The 24,285-nt window shown below is 38.9% G+C and overlaps 3 protein-coding genes across 3 annotated transcripts; all 3 read left to right on the forward strand.

The window, feature by feature from the left end:
• The first annotated feature begins 3 nt into the window (after nucleotides 1–3).
• Nucleotides 4–6,399, forward strand: LOC138198785 (ras-related protein Rab-8A). Its single transcript, XM_069150412.1, has 8 exons — nucleotides 4–140; nucleotides 643–703; nucleotides 1,588–1,648; nucleotides 2,086–2,163; nucleotides 2,319–2,408; nucleotides 2,511–2,576; nucleotides 3,987–4,037; nucleotides 4,149–6,399. Exons 1-8 carry the CDS (start codon nucleotides 17–19, stop codon nucleotides 4,236–4,238), a joined length of 621 nt encoding a protein of 206 aa, XP_069006513.1. The 5' UTR covers nucleotides 4–16; the 3' UTR covers nucleotides 4,239–6,399.
• Nucleotides 6,400–9,120: 2,721 nt separating this feature from the next.
• On the forward strand, nucleotides 9,121–14,278 carry hsh2d (hematopoietic SH2 domain containing). The gene is made up of 5 exons (XM_069149938.1): nucleotides 9,121–9,273; nucleotides 10,279–10,368; nucleotides 10,475–10,640; nucleotides 10,968–11,228; nucleotides 11,914–14,278. The coding sequence occupies exons 1-5, from the start codon at nucleotides 9,146–9,148 to the stop codon at nucleotides 12,364–12,366; spliced, it is 1,098 nt and encodes a 365-aa protein (XP_069006039.1). The 5' UTR covers nucleotides 9,121–9,145; the 3' UTR covers nucleotides 12,367–14,278.
• An 835-nt stretch (nucleotides 14,279–15,113) lies between these two features.
• tax1bp3 (Tax1 (human T-cell leukemia virus type I) binding protein 3) lies at nucleotides 15,114–22,861 on the forward strand. Its single transcript, XM_069150413.1, has 4 exons — nucleotides 15,114–15,398; nucleotides 17,439–17,558; nucleotides 19,154–19,231; nucleotides 19,398–22,861. Exons 1-4 carry the CDS (start codon nucleotides 15,360–15,362, stop codon nucleotides 19,545–19,547), a joined length of 387 nt encoding a protein of 128 aa, XP_069006514.1. The 5' UTR covers nucleotides 15,114–15,359; the 3' UTR covers nucleotides 19,548–22,861.
• Nucleotides 22,862–24,285: the final 1,424 nt, after the last annotated feature.

Below are 24,285 nucleotides of genomic sequence, written 5' to 3' on the forward strand. Positions count from 1 at the left end.
AAAGCTAGTTAATAACATGGCGAAGACTTACGATTACTTGTTTAAACTACTTTTAATCGGCGATTCAGGTGTCGGGAAGACCTGTGTGCTCTTCCGATTTTCAGAGGATGCCTTCAACTCAACGTTTATCTCCACTATAGGTGGGTACAAGTCGTGTTTTCAGTGTTGTCTTTGCTGTAAAGTGGTGGAGAAAGCAGCCCATCCCGTCGTGCTAAGTTGTTGCTAACTTTTCTAGCATTGATCTCGTATCAGGAAGCTGTCCGACCGGCTGGTCGGAGGGCTCTTTACTGACATTTAAACCAGCTGGAACAGGCAGACGACCCTCAGTATGTTAAGATCTCAGTGGTGGGATACCTCAACTGCTACTTTAGACGTGATGTAACACGACGTTAACTACAGCCGGCTGCGCTCACGTGCTACAGAGCTGCTGGTTAAGTTGGTTCAGTGTCGTTTCCCTCAATGAGCTCCTGCAGCCTGACAGACTGACTGAGTTCACTGTCTCCACACACTCTGCTGCTTCTAGCACCAACCATGTCGGTGTAATGTTGAGTCTCTTTGGGCGACACTGATGTTGTTTTTGTGTGTGTGTGTGTGTGTGTCCTTAAAATTGGTTGAATTTTGTGACTTTTTGTTTTCCTTCAGGTATTGACTTCAAAATCAGAACAATAGAGTTAGATGGGAAGAAGATCAAGCTACAGATATGGTAAGATAGACAAATACATACAGTTTGTTTGACAGCACGACTGACGGATGACCACGACAGTCTCACAATAAAGCATGCCTGCACTGTTTCTGCCTTTTACGAAGGTTACAATGCTTTCCTTGTTTGATGTTTTTGTTTTTAGAGAAGCATTGCTTTAGATTTAGAGGTTTTTCTAATATTATTCTGGCCCTCTGTTAGTAGATAAAATGATAGAAACACCTCTAAATATTATGTCATTTAATCCAACAGTTTCACAAACTACAAATTCCAGAGAAAGTTTAATTTATACCGTCACCTCTCCAAAACATTATACCTTTAAGGTCATGGTTTACTGCAGTACTCCTGTATTAGGCTGCATTATTATACGACTGTTATTACTGTTGATACTGCTTGTTTTAGAGCTTCATGCGAGTCTTTAATAGTTTAAGGAACAGTTGGAGCCGTGTCATTAATTGTTCCCTGTTTAGCATCTGAGTCCTCTACTTAAACTTAAGTGCCTCTTGGATGTAGCGGTGACCAGCGGTGAAATGTAACTAAATACATTTACTCAAGTGCTGTGCAATTTAGAAGTGCATGTACTTTACTTGAGTATTTCCATGTGATGCTACTATATACTTACACTTTACTACATTTCACAGGTAAAGTAGTTCATTTTACAACTACAGCTCCTTTTCAGATCAACATTTATACATAAAATACTTTACTAAACATACACCTATATATTTTTGCCTTGTTTCCAGTCTCTTTCCTGAATAGTCATGAGTGAAATTTATATTGAAATGGGCCTTTTTGAATAACCCTTAAAGCAATGAGAAGAGATAAATTTGGTCGAGAGGTCCATTTTGTATAGATTCTGAATATTAAGAAATGTGTTTTCTTTGTAGGGATACAGCAGGACAGGAGAGGTTCAGGACTATCACAACAGCCTACTACAGAGGAGCCATGGTAAGTTGCATTGTCGGCCTGACAAATAATACAATAGCACAGATTATCTCTGGGAACTGAATGGGCGAAGTGGAAATCGTGAGTACTGCAGCATCAACCTTTAACTTCACCACACCCCACATTGTTGTTGATGTTCATGTTGTACACACCTGAAATACATACGGTACGTCCCTGTGGAGTTTTTGTTAGCCTCTCCTTTAGTTCTGGTTTAACAGGATGCCAGTGTTTATGTTATTTAGAAACCCAGTTAATCCGTGTTGCCTTTGCTGTTCAAGTGCTATGCTTTGGCTTGATGCTCCAAAATAATGTGATTTGTCACTAATAAAGGTCAACATGTGCAGCGGAAAACCACATTAGACTCATAATTTACACATCTTGTCTGCGTGGAATGACTCCGGAATTAGCAAGAAATCTACTTTGCTCTATGAATTTTGCAGGGCATCATGTTAGTGTATGACATCACCAACGAGAAGTCCTTTGACAACATCAAGAACTGGATACGGAATATAGAAGAGGTAAAGCTTCACACCATTACCACTCTTTCTGTTCACCAATGTGTGCATTCAGAGTGTTTGATTTTTGTTACTGATCTTTTACAAAGAGCTGTAGAGTGTGCAGCACATTTTATTACTGCCAGCATCTGTTCACCACGACAACAACTTCTCTGCAGCATGCCTCATCAGACGTGGAGAGGATGGTCCTCGGAAATAAATGTGATGTCAATGATAAGCGACAGGTGTCCAAAGACAGAGGAGAGAAGGTGGGAACGATGGGTGATCCAGAATCTGACTCTCTCTGGGTTCGTGTTTATTTTCTTTACTCAGCACTGACACTGATTTTGTGTTTGTTCTGCTGCTGACAGCTGGCGCTGGAGTACGGTATCAAATTCATGGAGACCAGTGCAAAGGCGAACATCAACGTGGAGAATGTGAGTTCACACTTTTTCAATAGTTATTTTATTTGTGATAGACAAAAGTGTCACCACAGGGAGCGAATGTTGCTCCTTCATTTGTTTGACTGTAGAAAAGGATACCATTTATGTCTAGGAAGAATCTTTGTCATAAAAGGAACAGTTCAACATTTTAGGAAATTATTTATTTTCTTGCTGAAAGTTAGTCAACAACATTGATACCACTTTCATATCAGCCTGCGTAATATGTTGCTGGCAGCTTAGAGTGAAGCAGGGTGAAACAGCTAGTCTGGCTTAATCAGAAGGGAACAAAATCTTCCTCCAAGTTCCCTTAATACCCAATTATTAAAACATACCTAGATTGTTTACTGCCTACAAAAATTAAAGTGCAACAAATACATTTTACAGTTTTAAGGGATTTATGTGTGGGACTATTTCTTGGCCAGGCACACGTCTTTGTTTGAGGGAACCCGATTGTTATGACCTATTCTTTTATGTTATTGACTGCAATTTAAGTATTTCTTTAATTATTTTACTAAACTGGTCAAAAGAAGTTTTTTTCTAATCGCGTTTCGATGTGGGAGGAACTCCTGCTGGAGCACCCGGTCTCAGAAGTAAAAATCGCATTAATTTTTCCTTTAGAAATTTTTACGTGTTACAGTTGAAGCATTTGTTTGACTTGGATTGGTGTGAGGTTCTCCTAGTTCAACCATCAGTCCACATCATTAACAATTATCAATTACATTACAGAATATCTTCTTAGATAAAACATCAAAGGTACAAGCTTGTGTGTATACTTAAAATTTCCATGTGCAGAAGTCGAGTAAAACTCCCAGTCCGCATTCAATCACCGATCTTCAAACTGTGTCACATGAGCTGCTAATGGAGGGCAAGACGGGTCGTAATGTTAAAAACAAAACTGGAAGCACAATCTACAGCCAAAATCAGTTCATTCTTAAATCCCGCACCAACATTTATAGAATCCAGCATCTTGTCAACAACTCACTGCCAAACAAATCATGATTTCTTAGATACAAAGTTGAAATGTATAGAACTGGTGGCTACGACATAAACCTCAATGGTTGTTATATTATATGATAAAGTCACGTGTTTCTGTGTTCAGTAAAGACAAGAGAAAAAAATGAAATGAGAAAACTGAAAAGGGGAAACACTTCCAAGACCGGCAGGTTTTTCTACTTTTCAACCCTGTTGTGATTTTTGTTTATCGAGAAAACTAGCTAAATTATGAGCTCAACACTAAGACTTCCTTAATTAGGGAGGGTGGGGGGGGGTACTTATGAAGCTTAATTAACAGTGTAACAATGAAATGCCACTGTAAACCTGCAGGTTGACTATGGGTATATATTATGAGACTGTGGCACCTTTGGATTTACCCAGTTTAATCAGATGTGATGTTTCTGTCTGCAGGCCTTCTTAACCCTCGCCAGAGACATTAAAGCAAAAATGGACAAGAAGCTGGTAAGAGTGTAGAGAAGTGGAAATATTATTGATTATAAACTAGCACCATTAGTCACAGTATGTGTGGTGTCAGTGATCATCTGATGGGCTTGACGCATGTGTGTTTTTCAGGAGGGCAACAACCCACAGGGCAGCAATCAAGGAGTAAAGATCACAGAACAGCCCAAGAAGAGCAGTTTCTTCCGCTGCACGCTGCTGTGAGATTACAGGAGCATCGGCATCCACCATCGCCTTAACTGTGTCCCCCACTGGACAGAACTGGACAGAGCACACCCTGATATCTGTTTTATTCTTCTCTCGTCTTCCTCCTCCCTCTGATTTGTCTTGTGATTATCTAATTATGAAAAAGCTAAGTTTACCGCTCCCTCGGTTCACCGGTCTTCCCTTGACACCTGTGGATCTTACTACTGTGGCCTCTGTTACACTTAATCTGATTTTTTTTTTTTTTTTTTCCCCAACCTCATTCCTGAAATTTTATACACTTTTAAAAGCGGCCTCCTCGTGGGACGACGAGAACGATCGAACCCTTTCTGCCCACAATCTTTAGCTTTTACTTACGGGTTATTATCTTTACAAATATGTTGTCAGTGTCACCTGGTAAAGTCTTATTTATTTCATTCCTTACAACCAACAGCTGCCCAAATTATACTTCCAGAATAAGAGTACTACACTCAGTGTTCAATATTTAAAGTGCTCCATCAGTCAAACAATGTCACCTACATCTCTGATGTGATCAGACTACAATCCCAGTTTAGCCTGTTTTTTTTGTTTTGTTTTGTTTTAGTACTATGTTTGTACTGACGGGGCCTAGATTTCTGTTTACATCTACATCATGTAAATGCATCATATAAAGATATATCATTGATTATGTTTCACTTTATGAAACGGTAACGTCAGTGCATTTTACTCATCATATCAACCCCCGGGGTTTACATGTCCTCTGTCCTCCTTTTCTACTCGTGTCTTTCTGTTGATTTCTTCGGCTGAAACATTCCACTCCTCTTTTAATGTGCAATCTAATGTATAAATGATTTATCTCAAGTATTCACGCGGTTGCAGTAAGGCTAGGTGCTTTCCTCATCACTGTAGAAACGAGATGTGGTTAGAAGGATGAGTAGTCATGCAACTCCACAGATGGAGTAGCAATACCTAAACCCAACACCTGGAGGCATGTCAGTTATGCAGCGATGATGACATCATTGTTTTCCGTGTCTGTACTTCTTCCTGTTGTAGTTCCAATGGGGGAACATGTACACAACTGTTTTCTGGGCCTTGGATAGGTGCTGTGCTGTAGCAGTATTTATGGGGTGAAACAAAACATAGCACCAAAATGACAAAGTGACCTTTTATGTTCTTATTGATTATGCACTTTTTTTTTTTTTTTTTTCTTTTTTCCCCTTTCTGTTTAAACAAACAAAAAAAGTTCTTAACATGTATTGACTGTGTTTGTTGCAAGTTTTAACTGAAAGCAAAGAATATTCATGCACAAGATTTCCAGATCTGGGCTTCCTAAAAACATCTGCGTACTGAAACCTCAGTAGTTTATATGTTGAAGATGCACAGAGAGCCTGGGATTCAGAGATTATTCCCCCTCCTATTTTTCAGAACATTCCTACTTATTGATCAAAACGATATTCTCTCTTTTACTGCTTCTTAAACGTTTGCATCAGACCCCCTCCCCCCCATCCCCGACCGCTCTCCTTGTATTATTTAGGCCAAGCGTCGTGGCCGTCTGAACTATGCATTCTGGGTGTGTGGAAAAAAAAAACGGAAAAAGCTTTGCACACGTAATTTATGAAGCTTTATTTGAGATTAGAAATGTGCAGAGGGTCCTTGCTGTTTTATTTTCTGCTGTCACTCCAAACGTTGCCTGCAGAGAGATGTTCGGAGGATAAAAATAGGAAATGAACTGAAATCTGATTTGAAAAGTTTTACAGTGAGAGTGAATTAATTTCTGGTGGTGCTGAGAGTCTTGTGGATTTAAAAAGTCATTGTTGGTCTTTGCTCATAGTTTTTCTGTTAACTGGCTCTCAGACTAAATCAGATCTCGGCACGATGAAATTTTGAGTTTTGTGGGCTTCAGTTTGGTATCGTTTCGATCTGGAAATTTATCTTTTTGATCAGAGTATTTTGTAATTCGCTCCCCTTTTAAATCTGGCAGTTCAGTGTTCACGTATCTTCAGCATTCCTCAACTAAATTTCGATTTCTTTCATTGATCATTGGTGGATTTCATGTGGAATAAATTAAATAATTCAGCAATTGTAAATAAGATCAATGATTGTACTGTAGTTTCATAAATCTTATTGCTCTACACTTTTTGTAGATATGTGTACTTTTGATGATTTATTAAAAATGAGATTCTTAAAAATGTAATCACATTCTTCTGTTTGCTTTTTTAATAACACATTCATCTTAGCTGATAAATATGAAAAACAATATCAGGAAGTTTACCTTAAACTTTTCTTTTGTTATTTTTGTCATATTTGAATTTGAAAGAGAAAGTGTCCTAAACTGGAGTTTCTTCAATTGGTGACACTTTTCATCCAAAACCAATTTTATATATTATGTTTATATAAACATGAAACATTTCTATTCATTAGGGCTTTCTAATAAGTTAAATTCAGTATTATCTGAAACCTACTGTAATATTAAGACAACCAACCTAATATACATACCGTACTTTCCGGACTATAAGCCGCTACTTTTTTTTCCTCACGCTTTGAATCTCGCGGCTTAAACGACGATGCGGTTAATTTATGGATTCAACGGGTTTCGAAAGGCTGCACTGCTGCGTGTTGAAGAGGGCAGCATGAGCTCAGCGGGGAATTTGCCTCCGGATGAAAGTAACGAGAGCGACAATGAAAACGATCCAACATCGGATGAAGCAATTCTGAGGCTGTTCAACTCCGACACCAAAGGAGGTGACTTCAGTGGTTTCAGTGCACAGGAGGAGGAAGACAGTGACCAATGACTTTCTTGGTAGGCTACTGTTTACCACTATTTATTTTTTATTTTTGTTACAAGCCGTGTTTCGTTAAAGCCTGTGTAAAGTTCATTTGTTTCAATGTACCGGTAGGCACCTGCGGCTTATAGACATGTGCGGCTTATTTATGTTCAAAATAATTATTTTTTTTAAAATTCAGTGGGTGCGGCTTATATTCAGGTGCGCTCAATAGTCCGGAAAGTACGGTACATAATTTGATAAAGATAAGTCGTTGAAGAATTTGAATAATGAAATTGAAAAATGGGGTCCAAACACAATGACCAATGGAAACCTATGAAACGTGTTTTCCACCTCAGGATCTATCTCCCGTGTTTTTGTCTTGATTTATTTTTCTTTAAGTTTGTAAACGATGGTAGAGTTGATTGAATCCTCCCACAGGACCTTCGAGGCACACCGCTGCTTAACAAAGCCCTGAATTAGGATCAAGTTATGTGTCATGTCCATCTCTTCCATTATGTACTGCACATGCTATGACAGATGGGCCAGTGTGTGTCTGTGAAGATTCTTGGTCATTCAGGTCACGTTCAGTCAAGTATTATCCGAAGGAAACTGGAAATTGCTTGAGTTTCTTCAAGGTGTTTCACCTTCCATCTGAAAGGGCGCTTTAGGTAGAAGCCTTTGGATAACACTTGGGAGATTATCCTGAGGGCTTTTATCTCAGCAGAGGGAAATAATATCTGCAAACTAAAATCAAAAAGTATATACGGGATGCATACATCTATTTTTTTTTTTTTTTTAAATCCATTTTTGTTTTCCCTCATTTTCACTGCTGAGATGATTTTTGGTGATTCGCACATGTTGTACTGTGTCTAACTCCTCCTACAGATTTGAAACCGACTTGAAATTGAGTCAGTTCACTCTTAACATGTTTGGGATGAAAAGTTATCAAAATAATTTGGTTTTGTCGATGGGTGTGTCCGTGGCGTGGCGGCCATTGTGAGCGTCTCGCCATGAAACTACAAGTTGCTGTAAATCTTTTTTACGTGGACCGACCTTTTCCAAACGTTACATGTATGACAACAGGCCGGCCCTGAAGACCCCTGCGTGGTAAAATTCAACCATTGTCATAGCGCCCCCTGGTGGCAACTGGAAATGACACTTTTCATACTTTCACATGCTACGTCGAGCTGGTTGATCACATGAACCTAAATTCGGGTCAGAATAGCCTAAACATGTTGATGATTATATATTGAGAATTTCGTTCGACTTTGTCGAAGAGCGTAGCCATGAAAATGCGACAAAGTTTGACGTTTCGGCGTGACACAGGAAGTTGATGTTTAGGGTCAAAGGACGCTTGAAATCTCGTGATAAACAACACATACATCCGGCGTGGTGAGAAGATACATCTTGGGGAGCCAGCGTGCACCGTGCGAGTGCCCGCACGTCACTGCTTGCAGTTTTATTTTCATCTACACTTCATCTCAATTTGGATAATTTATTATGTGGCTTTACAGCATACTTTCCAAATGTGTGTCACTTTAAAAGAGCTCATTCGTTGGGTAGAGTTTTGTCTCCGCCTCCTGACAGGGGTTGTCAGGTGTGAGCTCAGCTGTCTCATTTTATCACGGAACTGCCAAGGTAAGTAACCTTTGCTTTGAGCCATGCTTGATTAAGAGACCTTTACATGGTTTGCTTTTATTCATTGAATCTATTTTTTTTTTTTGCCATTACTTGGCAGGTCGAACAACAAATTAAAGATTGATTAACAAACTAAACTGAAACAGATCTTCGTCAGTTATTTAATACAACAGGTGGTCGTGCTGCAAGCATGCGAATTAGCAAAATCTTATATTTTAAGGAAAGCCTGTTATATGTTTGTGATGATAAATGCAAAGGATTTGCTAAAGGCAGTTTTTTTATGTTCAGGTTTGAGTGGATTAATGTTCACTGTAGGCCTAGGCACCCGAAAGAGGAACAAGGAGCACTGAAAAGAGATATTTACTGACATCTGTAGTTTGTACTGTATGTTTGTACTTCATGTATCTGATGTATGGAGTGAGAGAAATGTAAATTATGTAATTGTATGTCTTTGTGCTCAGTGATTTTTTTTTTTTTTTTTCTTCCAACAGACACAACAGAGGAATAAATGAACTGTTTCCCAGGATGATGGAGGGCAGTCAGTTCTTAAAAGAACAGCATGATGCGGTCACCTGGTTCACAAAGTCACAGCTCCAGTCTGTGGTCAGGAACGGTTTAGTCCCAGAGTGGTTCCATGGTATAATTTCCAGGAAGTAAGTTTACAGTCTATCGCCATTGGCCAACTACAGTTGTCTTGTGGCAGACAGAGAGGAATGTAAATAGTCATGTTTTAAAAATCTGACAAGATAGCAGCGTCACGGCACGCAGTAATTATTGAACTGCTGAAGTTTACAATTGCTCTAAAATAATTTTTGTCAATAATTTACGTCTTTGGGATGTTTTTCCTCAACCTTATCTATAATATTAATGTTTGGTTAGGAGAGTAATGTAAAAATGTTAAAGTAACGTTTATTTATGTAGCTCCTTTCTGGGACAGACATCGGGACAGCAAAATTTACATCACAATAACAAAAATAAGGCATGAAATAGCATACAGCCACAATATGAAAGGAATGAGTAAAAATATAATGCTTTAAGAAAGTCGAAACGGGAAAAAGTCTTGAATATCCAGGAGGTCTGATTTTCAGGACGCAAGACATATTTTTCAGGAAGACAGTCACATAAACACTTGCTTCTTGTTTAAACATGTGCTCTGTTAAAAAAAAAAATCAAAATCACAAAAGACTATAGAATTTGAGCATTAAACCCCTGCATCTTTTAATGTACAGCTTTACTTCATCAGATACGAGGCCAAAATCTTTATTATACACTTTTACTTATGATATGTTAATCACAAATATGTCAGGTAAGTAGCCTCTTTAATGTTTGACTTTACTCTCATTTAAAGCAGTAGATTTCTCCTTTTGTAGAGTGTGTGACATATGTGGGTGATTTGGCATAGAGTACTGGGTATCTATTTTATTTATTAACTAGAAAATAATGCACAGTATTTTTCAGACCTTTCTATTTGACTGATATGTCTTTGAAAAAAATGTTGTGAGTTGTATTCAAATGCTATAAACATCAGCAGGAGAAATTGTCACAACAAAAAATGATTCCAGCTGCAGTTGATGTAAAATCCCACCTCATGAACCTCACAGATTAAAGTGTGTGTGTGTGTGTGTGAAAGGGGCCTTTGTTTGTGCTAATTTGTATAGGATGGCAGAGGAACTGCTCTCGTCCAAGCCTCCTGGCTACTTCCTCATCAGAGTCAGCGAGAGCAGGATTGGCTACACTCTCTCATATCGGTGAGTGTTTGCAGGATGAAAGGAGCTTTTGTTTGACCGTACGCACCCACACGCTCAGTCCAATAGGTCAAAGTCCTGCTTCGTTCACTTATTGTGTACTCCGCAGTACTGAGGACCGCTGCAGACATTTTATGATTGATGTGCTGGAGGATGGCCATTACATCATTGTAGGGGAAAACAGGCATCACCGGTTTCTGCAGGACTTGGTGGACTTTCATCGTAGGACTCCCATCTTGCCTTTCTATCAGCTGCTGACCATTGCTTGTGGTCAGGTGAGGAAATGTGTTTGTTTCCTGCCTGCATACATTAAAGATGTATGTGGTTTTTAGGTCATTGAAGTGTATTTATTGTTCTATGCAGCTCTGCTGTTAAGTGTATGAAATAAACTGAGCTCTATTTACTTGTGTAAATTACAATAAAACATTCGTACTGCTTATTTTTTGGGCATTAATGGTGCATGCTCTTATTGAAACAGTCACATTTGTTATTCAAAACCACAATATTTGCAAATTGGTCAGCTACCTGTGCATCATGTACAATGAAACCAATAACAAAATGAATTCAACACCTTCTCTGTCTTCTGTCTGATCTTATGGAAGTCCTCGTTTGACAAGAACGACTACGCAGAACTATTGTTTCCTCAAAGACATCCACCGGTCAACACCAGCTTGCTGCCAAACACCTCCCTGCTTCCCACCATATGTCAGCCAGATTCAGAGGAAAACATCCCACCTGCGCTCCCTTATCGACCAAACAACCTGATGAACTCCACAGTCTGGTCCACAAACAGCCAACCAAACAGGCTTTACCCTCATTTGGAAGATGAGTTTCCACACATCACCTCACAGTTTCCAGCCACGGTAAATCTTACAATTAAAGACTCAAAAATCCTTAAATAAAGGATACCCACATTTTTTTCTGATCAAAGTGGTTCTAAATGTTTTCACTAACTCAGAAGTTTATAAGATTCTGGTTCAAATTATTTAAAGTATAAATCTTAGAGTGAAAGGGACTTTGTTCATGATGACTAAGCTGGGCTTCTCTGTGAGTAATAGCTTGAACTGAAATCACAGAAACGTTTGCTTATAAATCTTCTACAAAGTGAAAACATTTAAAGGCCCTGAAAACATTTCTTTATTTCTGTTACTTATTTAAGGTTTTAATGGGACAGGGTTCAGTTATAGGAAAAGTGGATGTCATGTACTTTTATGCACAATCAGCAATGAGCTATTTTTGAATCTAGATCTGACTAGAAATGTGGGGTTGCTTCCCTGTGTTGCCTTCACTGATCAAAACACCCTCACAAAGTGCAGATGAAGCAGAGTAGTTGAGTATATCAGTGTTGAACTTGTTAAAGTATCGATTATAAAATAATTTTTACCCCCGAAATTTAACCTTGAGTGTTGCTAATTATATTGGGATCCCTTAATGTTTGAGATTAAAATTGGAAACCAAGTTTTCAGCAGCTTCAACATTAACGTGTGAGGAGTCATACAGTATAAACGCTTGTTAGAAAATATAATTTGTCATGTTTATGACCTGTAGTCGGTGCCAATGACCAGGAAGAGATACACAGCTGATAACCCTCCACCCAACCAGCCTCCCGAAGTCCCTTTACGGAGTAGTGTGCCTCTGAAGCAGAACCAGGCTTGCATCAGAACAGTCTCTGCCCCTGAGAGTCCCTCTGCATCCACAACCTCTGAAAACCCACTATGTACCAACAACCACCCTGCAAAGCTGTCAGTTGTCAGCAACCTCAAGAACCTGAGGAAGAAATTCCAAAAGCGGAGAAGCACTTTGCAGGATAATACATACACAGAGATTAATGTGGAGGCAACAGAACGGAGGGGAAGTACTGACAACGAGTACCAGGAGATCCCCAGGGAGCAGACCCTTGGTGATTCACCACTTTCCTCCACATGCACTGATGTGAGCCTGACTACTGAAGTATTACCTCAGGAGTACCTGCCACCTCCACCTTTTGCCCCAGGTTACTGATACACAGAGGTGAGAAGACCTTTAAGAAAATAATGTCCATGTGGACTGTGTATCACCTGGAACTATGTTACGTTACTGAATCAAACCAAAGAAGAGGGATAGTGTGCATATCCACTCCCAGTAGGGCAGCGCAGGGCAACAATGCACTGTTTTAACCCACATGATCTATATTCACATGAATGTTTGACAAACAAAGGCTTGAAAGTAAAAAAGTTGGATCACTAATTCATTTTGTGAAATATGCTTATTGCTTGCTTTTCTGATAAAAGTATCCAGCCAGCCAAAAAAACTGAAACCAAAATAAAACCTCAATAGCCTCGCTGTGTTCAGAGCAAATGAAATATCAGGACAAAAGCACCTTTAAAATGTACTAATTCTCAACACATTGTATGTTATCTACTTGATAAATCCACCAAAGCGTACAAATAACTTGCTCTTTTGCAGGGATTAATACAGCAGACTGTATCTTGACTTGGAAACCTGATGGTCCTTTCAAGATAAAGGTTTAAAGGTGCTCATAGGTGGATTATTTTACCTTTACACAGAGCCAGGCTGGTTGTTTCACCACGTTTTCCATCTTTGTGCTAAGCTAAGCTAAATGGCTGCCGGTTATATAGCTTCATATTTACGTCACAGACGTGAAAGTGATATCAGAACCAGTGTATTCACCAAAAATATCAAACTATTGACTTTAACTTTCAGGAGCTTGGAATATTTTATGTGTATTTAATAAGAGAAGAAACTATAGAATACATTAAACCGCTGTCTTCATGTAACTAACTGGTGCCATTGAGATATATGCTTTATTTTCATTTTATTTGTTTATTTAAGACCGACATATTGTTGCATAAAAAGAAAAAATGTTACAAATCTGTACAGTTAGTGTTGAGCTGACGCTAAGTTCCCACCATCTTCACCTGTTTAGTCTTTTAAATTCAGGTTTAATGTTTTATATGCCTCTTTGTTGAATGAAGTCTAAAAAGGTAGCATGAGGAAGTTGCATGCAGCATATGTAAATCAGAAATATCAGCGGCTTTGGATACAGCAGGCATACTGCAGCATCAGATGCAGATCTGTTATCAGTAATATGACAAGGAAGCTGCAGGAGAGAAAAAACCCACACACTGGTCAAACTTCTTTCACAAGTAGGACCATACAGTTGGGTCAAATTCCCCAAACACATTTCATTGTATATACGTGAATGCCTTTGTCATACACTGATAGTAAATATGAGGGTTGGGAAGCATGTAGACCATGTGATGGCTACAATTTTTCACATTTAAGTCAATGACTATATGAAGCATGTAATTTTGTTAAATAATTGAGCTAATAAAGCACTTGAAAATGTTCAGACTGCATTAGTTTCCAATGCTGTGGCGGCATCTGCTTGGATTTGATCAGAAACCTTTATGACATGGCAATCCCTCTGTAGCGCAGTCATTTCTGTCTGAATTAGTTCATGTTAGTGGTGTACACCATATGTAGTAAAATCAGGTCAGAGGCTTCTCTTTTAAACTAATAGAAAGCATTTGTATCATTATAGACTGCCATCTAGTGGCAGTAAACCGCATCAGGTGCTCAAAGAGTATAGTGCAAATCAGGTCTTTCATGTTATACCACAATATGAAATCTAGTTTTTAACTTTTACTATTTTTCACAACCTGATTATGTTTTATTTTAATGGTCAAAGAAAACAACAATACATGTTAAAAACTAAAGTGGAGAGAAAGCACCACAAAATTGCACTCAAATGTATTCCCTCACTGGCTTTACATTGTCCAATGAGCAAAAATGCTTTTGACATCAACTTAAACAGAAATACAAATAGGCTAATTAAGGAGTCCCACTGCTGCTTTAACAGAATCTCCAAACAAAAACAAAATATAAATAAGTAACCATATGTGAATTAAAAAGTGACACTTTCCATGATTATCTCACTATTTTTGAACCGAGATCATGAGGTAGCCTACTTTTAAATGTTTATTCTAATGATTTTAATGATTTTATTTCTGTAATTCTTTTTTATTTATTTAATTCATTAATTTGTTTTGGTAGTAATGGGCTTGCATAAAATCACTGAGCTCAAACATAAAGTCAACCAAACTAAGTGCTCCTGCTCAAAAACTGTGCAGAATGATGCATGTTCAGACTTTAAAAGTAAAAACCTGCTATCACCATCTACTGCTTAAGAGGGGAAGTTTCTCTGTGCTCATTAAAAATCTGATTTCAATGGATGAGCCTACAAGTATGATTTGTGACATCATAAATAGTTCGGAAGTCAGTCGTGGTCCAATTCAATTTACAAAAGTATGACAGAAACTTGAAACCTCCCGTGACCATACACTGTGAAGTAAGAGAGATCTGTTATTTTAAGGATTTTTACAAGATAGGCTAATTGATTTATTTATTTTTTTTAGCCACAAATATTATTCTAAGTATAGCCTCTCTTAAAACATATCTGGAGGGATTACTTAAGTAAAAAAAAAAATTACGGAGGTTAGTTACTCACACTATTCATGCTTAGATTATGTTAGCTGTTTTTGCCTAATAACTTAGATCAGATTCATTATAGCCTTCTTCACATGCTATTTGATATATTTTAGAATATTTTGTCAAATAAACGCAATTGAGCACGTCGGATCACAGAAGGAGGTCACTGTTTCCCAGTTCCTGATAAGAGAAACACTCCGTGTCTACCTGACACGAGGAGGAACAACAATCCCTGGATAGTACGCTATCTTCACAGAGTTAATGGGGCGATGGCCAGCTGTGTAAACACCGCCCTCCCCGGCTGCCAGGGTGGGTAAAACACGCGAACAGACGGGAGGTGAAGTGACGTAATTTGGGAAGCCGTCGGTATCCAGCTCGGGATCAGTCTGCTGCTCCTCATATTGAAATCCGTGAAGTTGACCTGCGGTCGAAACCTCTACTTTCTCTCGACTTTACAACAACAGTTGTTTGAACTTTCTTCGCCTCAACCTCCCAGTGCGACGATGTCTTTCATTCCTGGTCAGCCGGTGACTGCTGTGGTGGTAAGTTTGGGAGTCGGGCTGTTTTCACGGGGGGTGAAAAACACACGGGACTCTATTGTTCAGCCTGCTGGTCCGACATGAGCGTGAAACCGTATCAGTACAAACTTTTGTTCAGCTCAACACCGTGGGAGCAGCTTTCCACATAACGTCAGTTATGTTAATTATTATTGTTTTTTATTTATTTATTTTTAACAAAATAACGAGTTAAATCACTGCATCGGGATATTGGTCATCGAAACGTGTGAGAAAGAAAGTCACGTAGTCACGTCGACGGCTGACTACTTTAAAAAAAAAAAAAAAATGGGCGTCACAGCTGTGAAGCAGTCTTCCTGGTCGACTTTCAGTGCTCAACAAAACCTTGTAAAAACAAAAAGTGCTGTATGTAGCTTTATGATCAGTGCAGAGTAGTGATGGATCTGACTGGAGATGGTTCACTGGGTTTTTGCTGCGCCGGAGTTGTTCCTTGTGAGGGGCGTGACCCCCCCCCCCCCCCCCCCCCCAAAAAAAAAAAAAAAAAAAGACACGATGGGTCCATTTCCACCGACTCCCAAAACGAGATATGAGCATTTGAAGTGGACTCTATTGGACCAACACCTCATCACACCACAGAATAGTTCATTTTGATCATTTTAAAGAGGGGTAAAGGACCTCTGTCATCATGGTAACAAGAATAAATAGATGAATAACATCGGGGTAATGGTCGTGGTTTGGTGTCGGTAACAAAACTACTTTTCCAGGTTTAGGAAAAGATTTTCATTTGGGTTAAAATAGCTACATTCGGTACATAAGTAATGTTACGTACTTGTATACGTGTCCCGTGTGAAACCAAAAGGCAACATATGACATAGAGCAACATATAACATTACGTAATGTTTTTAATGTACATTAGGCCCCTAAGTTGGTTTCACACAGGACACAAACGGCAGCATCGTACCTGAAAGTCCTCTTTCATTCATCCAGCCACGCCCGATTAGTCTGCCATCACCTCACTCAAATTTCCTGTGTGCATATATGGGTCTGGGCACATTTCATTAACATTTTTGCTCCATTCATTGCATCCCACTGGGAGTAGACCTCGGGTTAATATTGAAACCATCTGCGTAGAGCTTTGACAACTGAAACTATCACCACTACCATTGTTGGAACAACTTTAGTGACTTTAGTTTCCAGACTATAATCACAGTGACGACGAACCCGCATTTTCCACTGAAGACGTGTCCATCAGGTCGCGTGTGCGATGCGACTTTGCTCCGTCCTCTGCACGGCTTCATAGCCCACCAGCGGCGTGTCAGACTCGGAGCGTTTTGTCTGCCCGTTTTATCGTCCTTCCTCATTTTGCCATGTTTCATTGATTTCTGTGCTTCTATTGTGGGTGAACATTGTTATACGGCTTCTTTTTTTTTTTCCGTCCGTTTGTGGTCAGTGTCGTCATTTCTTTGTGCTGCAGCCTACAGACAAAGTTAATAGAGCCTGCTGTGTTTTAGTCATTAAAAACATGAATCCTCCTATTTATTGCGTAACTACTTCACATACTGTGTTTGTTGCAGGAGGAGAATGAATTTCTTGTCCAAATTGAGACTGCGGGGGATAGACAGTGATGTAGTAAAGGTTTTTAGTTGGGTTTTTTACCACCAGGAGTTTCACATCGGTGTTTTATATTGAACATTTTCAATATAACATGAGTTTTGTCTTTTTTTTTTTTTTTTTTTCTTGACAAACTTCCTGCCCGGCCGAGCTGCTATACTCGAGATTGCCGCGGTTGCCCGTGAGGGTTTCTCTGTCCCAGTGTGGACTAAGTATAGGCCCAGTAATTAATAAAAACTGCATTTAAGAGTTTTTGAAGGTGTTGTGTTATTGTTGTCTGTGAAAGGAAGCAATGGTTTTATGTTGCACCATTACATCTAATTGTTACTCTCACAGAGCCAGAGTTTCTCTCATCAGTAATGTATAGGAACTTGTCTGTAAATGTGTTTCCCCTACCCACCGTTTTCCCGAACAGGGACATGTGAGCATCTGGTTTTGTTTTCTTCTGTCAAATAGCAACGAGTTGAGATCAAGAAGTTGCGACAATGTGACAATCTGATCCTGGGCTTCAGTATCGGAGGAGGGATGGATCAGGACCCCGGCCAGAACCCCTTCTCCGAGGACAAGACTGATAAAGTACGTTTACTAAAAATGTGTCTTGTACTGTAATTCAATGCCTCAAGTAGCTTTTTTGTGGTTGTTGCAAGCGAACATGCTTTTGTCCAAAATTGTGATGCAGTTTGTGAAAGTTGATGTTGTTGTTTTTCTGTAAAATTGCAAGAATTAGTTGAAGTTGCAATCGAGGGAAGAAAAAAAAAAGAACTTTTTTTTTTTTTTTTAAACTAGTGCCTAATAAAGATAGTCACATGGGCTGAAAGTTACAAAAGAATTTCTGAGTTGTAAAAGTGACAACTTTATAAAACAGTCTGCGGCTGCAATATAGAATACATTGTCTACTTCTTCATAAAAATGTTAAATCATATTAATTGAACACGTACTGTATGTACAAAAACAAAGTGCAGTCTCTTACAACAACAAATGCTTATTAAACTCGTGTATGGAACCACTAACACTAATGATGAGACAACATTTCCCACAAACCCCCATCACTTCTGATTCTGCCCTTTTTTCCGATGCAGTTTGTTTTGACGATGAGAAGAGAGGTTGAAAAGCCGTGATGACTGTAAATGAGAAGTTATTGTTTTTGATTCAGTGGCTTTTATTTGGAAAGGTTTAATTTGTGCTTTAATGCCTTCAGCACAGCTTCTGTTTAGTACTTTTTAATTGCAATGAACTGGATGAATTTTGCTCGTTTACAAGCCCCATAATTGCGGAGATTGGTTGAATTCTCTTTAATTACTGTGATTGCAAGATCGTAATTATAAAACACAAAATTATAATACAAACCTACCGTCTGATTTATCGCAGGATGTATTTAATCCTCCATTCACTTTGTCTGGTTTGTGTTCCTGATCACATTCTTGTGTTGAAGCACAGTGGTAGTCAAGCAGTACTTTGTCAAGCTGCAACTTCGGGGCAGGCCTGAACACGTTACTTGTGGCCTCAGGTGGGAACAAACCAGGTTCATCTAACTCATAAAAAGGAAGCTCTTTACACAATGTCACATCCTACCTGCTGACTCTACAGATCCATTATGAGCTGGAGATTTTTAGGTGCTTGTATTCGCTCAAAACCCTGAGTTATTAGCTGTGAACATGCTTGAATAAACAGTCAACTGTCCATGTTGTGATATCAAATATGTTGTAACACCATCTTGTCAGAGATGTGGTAGATTTTTCCCCAAAGTCAAAATGTTGCTTTGCTTAATCAGAGTGTACTTGTTTGTGATAGCTTGAGCTTACAGTAAAGGGGACTAAAATAATTATCTAATATATGTATACTGATAATATGTAGAATATCCTCTGAGGGATCTACTTTGCACTGCTTCTGCTCACCATGGTTTGCAATAGCAATGGGTTAATTAAATGGGACATGTAGTGTAAGTATAATTTGAGGTTTGAAAAATAGCTACTGTATTAAACTACTGTATCTCCTAACATAAAATGCACTTCAGGTATATTCTGTATTTGTTGAATGTAATCATTTTATTTCTGAGTTGCCCCTTTACTGTCCGTTTTAGATTTTTGGATAATCTTTGTTAAACATGACATGTGTGCGAGTTATACAGCTGTGATAACATGAAATAGTGACAGTGTTTGTGTTGTCCAAAGGGAATCTATGTGACCAGGATATCTGCAGGAGGACCAGCGGAAATTGCGGGCTTGAAGATGGGAGACAAAATAATGCAGGTGTGTATGATCGATCCACAAGATGGCACTGTGTTTCCTAGACTGTCGGGCAGAAGCTGTGCATCAAAAGCAGTGCTTACCTCGAGGTTTTACAGCTCAGTCCTCACCAAAGTTTAAGAAAACTCCTCCAGCTTTTCTAAATCCAGATTCCTTTTTTTCCTCCCAGGTGAACGGCTGGGATATGACCATGATGACTCACGACCAGGCTCGTAAAAGACTAACAAAGAAGAGAGAGGATGTGGTGCGTCTACTGGTAACCAGGAAGTCGTTGGAGGAAGCTGTCAAACACTCTATGGGCAGTTGCCCCAGACAGTAATGTAGCAGCACTTCTTACTGTACAGTACAGAGACTTCCCCCAAATTTAGATGATGGTTGCACTGTGGCCTTTATAACTAAATCAATGCAGAAAAACAAACCCCAAGCAAAAAAAATAAAAAAAATCACAGATCATCTGATGTTTAGGTGAAACATTCTGCTTAGTTATTCAGAAATGAGACTCGTCGCGTTATAAGGTTTCCTTTCAGATTTGTAGCATATCCAGGTGTAGCTGATCAGAGAAGTACATTGTGAGAATTTAGCATGGGAATAAAAAATAAACAACTTCAGGATACTCCTAATATTGACTATATTTACTACTGTTTTGTTTTGTTGGGTGATGGATTTGACCAGGGGTGAGTTATTGGACAGTCTGATAGCGGCGGGGAGGAATGATCTCCTGTATCTGTCCTTGTGACAGCGGAGCTGGATGAGTCTGTTGGAGAAAGTGCTCCTCTGTCCCTGCAGCAGGTGGTGGAGAGGGTGGTCAGGATTATCCAATATGGATGACAGTTTGTTCAGCGTCCTCCTCTCCACCACCTTTTCCAGACTGTCAAGTTTGCAGCCGATGATGGAGCCGGCCTTCTTCACCAGTTTGTTAAGTCTGTTGGTGTCGCCGGCTCCAATGCTGCTCCCCCAGCAGACTACGGGGATGTACAGTTCACTGGCCACAACAGACTGGTAGAACATCTCCAACATCTCGCTGCACACATTGAAGGATTGAAGTTTCCTCCAGAAAAAGAATCGACTCATCCCGTTCTTGTAGACAGCGTTGATGTTGGTCTTCTAGTTCAGTCTGTTGTCATGGAGACACCCAGGTACTTGTACCCCTCCACCATGTCCACATCTTCTCCCAGAACTCTCAGTGGTTGTGGAGCCGTCGTCTTCCTCCTGAAGTCGACCACCATCGAGGAGTTCTTTGGGAGCAATAGTGTTGTTTCTTGATGCAAAGTTTAGGCTATTTTTTTCAAAAACATCTTGGATTGCGTTTGCCTTCAGCCGACCAAAGTTGGATTTTAAATGTTTGTTGCTGTTTTTTGTATCGGCTTTTCATATCTTTTTTTAAAATTTTTTTTATCAAAAGAACAATATTTTACTGCCAAGATACTGGCATCAAAAGCCAAAGTTAAAGCCAACACACTGTCAAGCAATCAGTATTTGTAATGCAATGTCTAGAATCATTTCCATCTTTAAAGAAAAATAATGGTACAGTATGGGCTATTGTGTAAAATCTGTGAAAAAAAACTAATCTTTTTATAATGCGTTCAAATGTTTAGCACTAATTATCCTTCTACTGATTCATCATTCTTTTCTATTTATCCAGCTTTATTTACATGTTTGGGAAAGTAACACGCTTTCTTTCTGCATCTGCGAGAGTAGTAACTCCATATTATTTCCATGTTACAATAATTAGGCCTCATAAACAATATTTCAGCTGCTGGATCCATTTTTGCCACCGTCACATGTGCTTCATCACAATTATTACAATCACTCCCAGTTATTCAACAAGAGAAAGATTGTTTTGCTGGAGGAGAAGCGTCTCACTGGATTCGGCTACATTTAAATTGTCTCAAACTGTCATTGTTTGTTGTAACTGACCAAATGTCCCAGTCGAAACTGTAAACCCGAACCAAGCAAGAGCGAATGTTGTAAGAGAACTGGGAATATACACAGCAGCTTTAAATGAATAACACTTAAGTTTAATGATTTGTTTCCATTCTCCATTCTGACCATGTGGTTTCAGGAATAGTACAGTGATTATCCTGCCTCGCTGATCCACCATGTACTAAAGAACACTGAAGAGGAATGATTAAATACTCATCATAAAAAGCATAAGTACTAAAACTGACATGATGATATTAATCTTATATCTTTGTGCGACCTTATCGGCTCTCTTTGTTATATGAATGATTATAAAATAATGTTTTTTAAGTATTCAATAAAACTGATTTGTACACTATTAATGGCCTTTTTACCCTAATAATCAAGTTTGTAAAGTATAAATTTGAATTCCAAAATAAAACATCCACTGTAAAATCAACAAAGAAAAAACAGGTTGCCAACAGCTTTGTGCTGACATAACAATAAAAGCACGCTAACAGTACAGTTTGCCTAAAAGATGTTTCATGCTGTATTCTAAGTTCAGACCAAAGACTCACGCTGAGAGCAGTTAAAACTTGCAACTACATGAAATTTGCCAATCTGCAACATCTGGAAAACTGCCATTTCACACGAAAAATACCAGAGAGATGACCTGCCATCTCCACAGCAACAACTCTCTGTAGAGCAGTTGTAGCTGCCGGCTTTTCAGGCTCATTTATGTCTGGATATGATTTGTAGTCTTTTACCGGAGCAGTTCTGCCATTTAGAATAGTTTGAGTTTTAGAGATTTAATACATATTTTCATAATAAATTACTATTATATCCACAAATTTCAAAAACAAAAATAAATGTTTTATAGGTCGCAGGCAAATGCCATCACTTAGCTTGAGTTGAGCTGAGATGTTACAGTTTACGCTGCTGGAGCTTTTTGATGCAATGTTTTTAAACTGTTTGTTTCATGAATCTATGGTCTGAACTGGCCTTAAAGGATCAAATATATAATTGTTGGAGTCAATTTAACAACTGACCATTTTGAAATATAACCTTTTGATACTTGACTGTAATGGTTACCAAACTTTTTGTGTTGTGAGCCCTTAAAATGAAGCTACAAGTGACCCTTTATCACGGATTATGGCCTTAGTGCTAATATTATGTATGAACAGTATATTTCAAGCGGGATTTTATTCCTTTTAAAATCATTTAAAGGTCCCATATTTCACACTTTTCTGGAGTTTTATTTGCTGTATTGATATTCAGAAGAAGCTACTTTTGTGGTTTTAAGTACCAAAAAACATCTCAATATAATTGTACATCTCTGTTAAGCCACTCTCAAAACGGGCTGCTTTGTGTCTGTGTCACCTTGACTTGCTTTGTAATGAAAAAGGAAATAGAAATAAAATGTTATTTAACATGGGACCTTTAAAGTATTTTAGAGGCCTAATAAGTTATTTTTGGGACTCCCTCTGTCATCTTAGGACCCTTAATAGTTATCATGGGACCCCTTTAAGGTTCCTGACCCTTTGGTTGGGAACCACTGCTTCACAGAATTTCCATTCAGTGAAAAGTGTCACCTGCAATATTTTCTGTTTGAATTATTTGTTTGACTGCAGATTTTGTTCAAGGTAACTGGCAACTAAGCACAAAGGGTTTCCATCTGACTGAATACAGTTTATACATTATATGTTTCTCAGATATAAAAAGACTGAAATCAAACTCTTCTCTCTCTTTTTTTTTATTTTGAAAGCAACAATGTAGTCTGATCCAAACTATTTTTCCCCCTCCCCAAAACCTTGTTTATTCCACAGGCCCTTTAAATAACTTCATGTTGCCAGTTATAAAGTAATCAGCTGACATTTCAAAGCAAAGAATCTATTTCCTGACCTTTCTGTATTTACCAAGGCATTTTGATACAGAGAGCTTTCTTTACTTTCATCTCCTAAATATGTGAGCGTGGAACCAATCACTTGCCTTTGAACTCAGGACTCGGTGAGTAAATCCGTCCATTATTCAGTTAAACAAGAAAATATTTTGCGGAAACCAACTCACTGTGTAATACTCTTAAATATTACCTAATTCATATTGTTTTAATGTATTTCATTGTCTTCATTTTAGTTCATGTAATTGTGGCCAACAAGTTAGTAATTAGCTTCTTGATGACATGTGTCATGTAATGTACTTCCATTGAATTTACTGTTTTGTGAGGTCCAAACACAGTTGAGCTGAATTTGCTGTGTAATGTTTAATCTTAAAATACCACCTGGTCACATCATGGGAGAGGGTCGATTTAGGGCAACGCTGAGCTAAAATCCCCCCTTTGAGAAATAATTGATGAGCGCATGCACGCGCGTGTGCGTGTGTGTGTGTGTGTGTGTGCGCGCGTGTGCGTGTGTGTGTGTGTGTTATTTGTATTTGTATTCCAGGGACAGAGGGCAGCACGCCCCATTCCACTTACCTGGGCATCATAATGATATTGTACCATGTTGGGAGCCAATAATGTGGTTTGCACAAACATCTCGACCAATGCTCAGACTCACAATTTTAGTTTTCTCTCACCAATACCACAACATTAACACGTTGCATGTTGCTAGGTAACTAATGGAAAGCTACAAGTGGAAGCAATGAACATTTAACGACATTACAGGATGTACTGTGTGCAATGATTTAATCAGCACTTACCAATTACACTTCCTCCTCATAATTGTGTTGCCATAGCGCTCACTTAATTAATTAGTTTGATAACAATGTGACCACAATCTATTGCAGTCTATTTAGTGGGTATAAGTTAACACACTTATTAAACTAAAGCTATGCAGCTCTGAATTCGCATCAGACAAAATGAGCGGCTTGTAATTTACCAGAAGAAATCAATTTCTACCCACTGAAAGATAACTAAGAGATAAATGTTCCTTCCCGGAGGCGGGTGAATAATTACACTATCTAAACATGGATCATACATGATCCATGCCTCCCACGTTATGGCAAGATGATTGTGTTGCCATGGCGATGCAATCTGCTGCTATCACTTTGGTTCTACACCAGATTGGACCCAGAGGGAAACCCACAGCCTCAGATTCATCCCTATATGTAAGGAGTACTGAACACCTGGAGAGGTGCTTGGCTGAGTGATGGTGGGAAAT

Source organism: Embiotoca jacksoni, unplaced genomic scaffold, assembly GCF_022577435.1.
Source record: "Embiotoca jacksoni isolate LCO1_2020_lvr unplaced genomic scaffold, fEmbJac1.0.p SCAF_16, whole genome shotgun sequence".
NCBI lineage: Eukaryota > Metazoa > Chordata > Actinopteri > Embiotocidae > Embiotoca > Embiotoca jacksoni.